We start from the raw sequence: 2,704 nt of genomic DNA, 5'->3' as shown, positions 1-2,704 counted from the left end.
GTGGATCCGAATATCGACAGGACTCCAAATGCATATTTTTTCATGTTGGTGTAAGTGTCGGGGATGGCATTCCACGTTTCAAAAACAAGTTGGTCCGGTTTGGGAAGGTTTTCAATCTCTTTCCATTTGTGATTGTGAGCAAGCATGGCCTTCTGACGGGCTACATCTTCAAGATCAGCTGTCAATCGCTGGAACTTGGACACCCACATATCTTTGTCGGCTGTGTGCTTATTCTGGAAATGTCTTGCAACATTTGACTTTTTGTTGTTTGCCAATTTCTCACCATATATTAAGCATACTGGTAAACCAGTCTCGTCAGGGGTGAAAGCAAATGAATCTGCCCACATAGCATTGAATGTTCTGTTTTCTTCAGAAACTTTTCTTTTCTTAGATTTATCTATGGTTGGCTTACCTGGGGTCGAAAAGTTCAATAAATAGCAGGCTGGGCCTGCCGGCGGGTGTCGCACTTCGGCAGTTGTGACGTATATTTTGAGCGACAAAAAATTAAACACATTTTATTTTAATGTTACAAGATCACCATAAATTCAAATTTAGAATTATATTTAAAAAACTAACGAACTAAAATAAAATACATTTGAATTAAATAGCAAGGAGTATATGTGCTGCAATGCACTGTGGGAGTTCAGTGTTTTTGGTTGATGTTACAACCATGAGTGTGAGTGGTGTGGCATTCAATGTCATTCAGTTGTTGTGAAACTCTTGCTTGTTCACTGTTGAGTGAATAGTTGCTGCTATTCTGAGGCAGTTAGCCTGAAAAAGTGAAGGACTTTGATCAGCGTCCTTACTCCACACAGCTCGGAAGCCGCAGGGGAGGGACGAAAGAGCCGCATGCGGCTCCGGAGCTGCGGGTTGCCGACCCCTGATCTAGACAAAAAAGGAAAAATGAAGGAAATGAAAAATAACATGAACATCAAGTAATTATTTTAAATAATAAAGCCTTATATATAAGCATTTTTACACTCTAGATCCAAAATTCAAGATTCAAGAAGTTGCAATACAAAGGTCTATTGTAACTATTTAACTACAGTATTCAATATTCATATATTCAGTAATATGTTTGACTTGAATGATAACCTTTTACAACTTTATGTTGGTTTTGGGACTCCATAGAAGCAGGGCAAAACCACAGCTAGTGCATATGAGTGTTGTAAAGACCCAGTAATCAATAGTAAATAAATAACAGCCTACATAATTAAATATTCAGACTTTCTGACATAATTTTAAATGAGAATAAAATAAGACACTAAGACACATTTTATAATAATGAGTTTAAAAACTGTATTCTTTCACATTTATATGGTTTTATTATATATCATCAAATCATCGTATTTATTTAATATTGTACTTGTACACAACATTCACCAATTTTTGCATGTTATGCAATGCAATACTAAGTCACAGGAAAGTCAAAAGCAGTGCACTCTAAGTCATAGTTTACTTTTCTAAACCTGAGATTCACACTATTTGTGTTTCCATTAATAAACTTTACATTCAGAAAGGCAGCATTGCTAATAAACATTGCCCTACACTATATGCGTCAGTACAGTTTTTTTTAAAATAAATATATATATATATCTAAAGTATGAAAACAGAAATGTGTTGTGGGTCTGTTTTGTTGTGCGTTCCCATATTCTAACAACCCCGGTATGTGTTTGGGAGCCTGGCTACCAGAAAGACTTGTCACTTAAAAAATTTGGGTTCCGGGCTGAAAATATACAAGTGGTTTATCCGGCCTATATTTTCATAGAAACTTTAGGACCAAAAAATCCCTTCCCCTGGTGTCTGTCTGCAGAGTTGACAGTCAGACTCATAGGTTCAAAAGTAAGCAGGTTGCCCTACTTTTGACTGCTATTTTTCAGACTGCCGTCTGGAAATTGGAAAAACTTAATCCTCCCAGCTGAGTTTTAGTGGATTTCTATGGCAATTTGGGAGCAAATCATACTAAAACTAAGGTTCATCACTTAACAAAGCTTATAGCAATAACATAGGGTACAGATAAGTCCCATTTTTTTTTTGGAAATCTTGTCTCCTTCCGAAATTCTTTAAAGTAAAGATGTTAAATTCTAGCAAGTTCCTGCAATATTTTGCAGGATTGACATATTTTTTCACACATTGGAACATTCTTTAAAGTATCAACAAGGAGAGCTTTTTTAAAACATATCTCCAACTGTATGAAATGCCTAGCCAGTGACTAGTTTGTGCTTAGTGATTATTATACAGTACTATTCAATTCCCGGCTTGTTGCTTAATATCGGTGATTGCTCCCATATAAAACCTTTTGTGTGATGACTATGGGTGTGTGAATCTGTAATGCTGTGACACCTGTTACACTTTTGACAGGGCCCCAAATTGGCTAAAACCGACTAAACGTAACGTTGAAAACCATTCTAGACTTGGAAAGATTGGTGGTCACACAGACTCGCATGTGGTTCCATTCATACTACAATTGAGGGTCCTCGTCAGCTTGGCATTTCACGCATCGGAATTGGGTAGACGTTTATGGAAAAAATGGACGCTCAGGAACAAGCAAATGTGGACAGTATTCATTTGGCTCAAAGGCCTGGTCACAAGCTTTTTTAAACATTTACTAATGACTCACACAGTTTATTCAAAAGACATACTGGTACCATAGCTTTACTGTCTGTTAACCAGTCTGTTTTGTGGAGCAGTTTACGAATAAAAT

The 2,704-nt window shown here is 36.8% G+C and overlaps 1 protein-coding gene across 1 annotated transcript in view; it reads right to left on the bottom strand.

Annotated features, from left to right (window-relative positions):
- The window catches only part of lrit3b (leucine-rich repeat, immunoglobulin-like and transmembrane domains 3b), an 11,656-nt gene that overhangs the window by 6,170 nt on the left and 2,782 nt on the right, over positions 1 to 2,704 (bottom strand). Inside the window, exon 2 of the mRNA XM_035674100.1 lies at positions 807 to 885. Coding sequence (XP_035529993.1) covers positions 807 to 885 — 79 coding nt within the window. The remainder of the gene's footprint in view (positions 1 to 806; positions 886 to 2,704) is intronic.

Source organism: Morone saxatilis, unplaced genomic scaffold (assembly GCF_004916995.1).
Source record: "Morone saxatilis isolate NCDOM2014 unplaced genomic scaffold, NCSU_SB_2.0 Contig3, whole genome shotgun sequence".
Lineage (NCBI taxonomy): Eukaryota > Metazoa > Chordata > Actinopteri > Moronidae > Morone > Morone saxatilis.
Note: the sequence above shows the minus strand (reverse complement) of the source record. Positions and strands in the feature narration are given on the sequence as shown.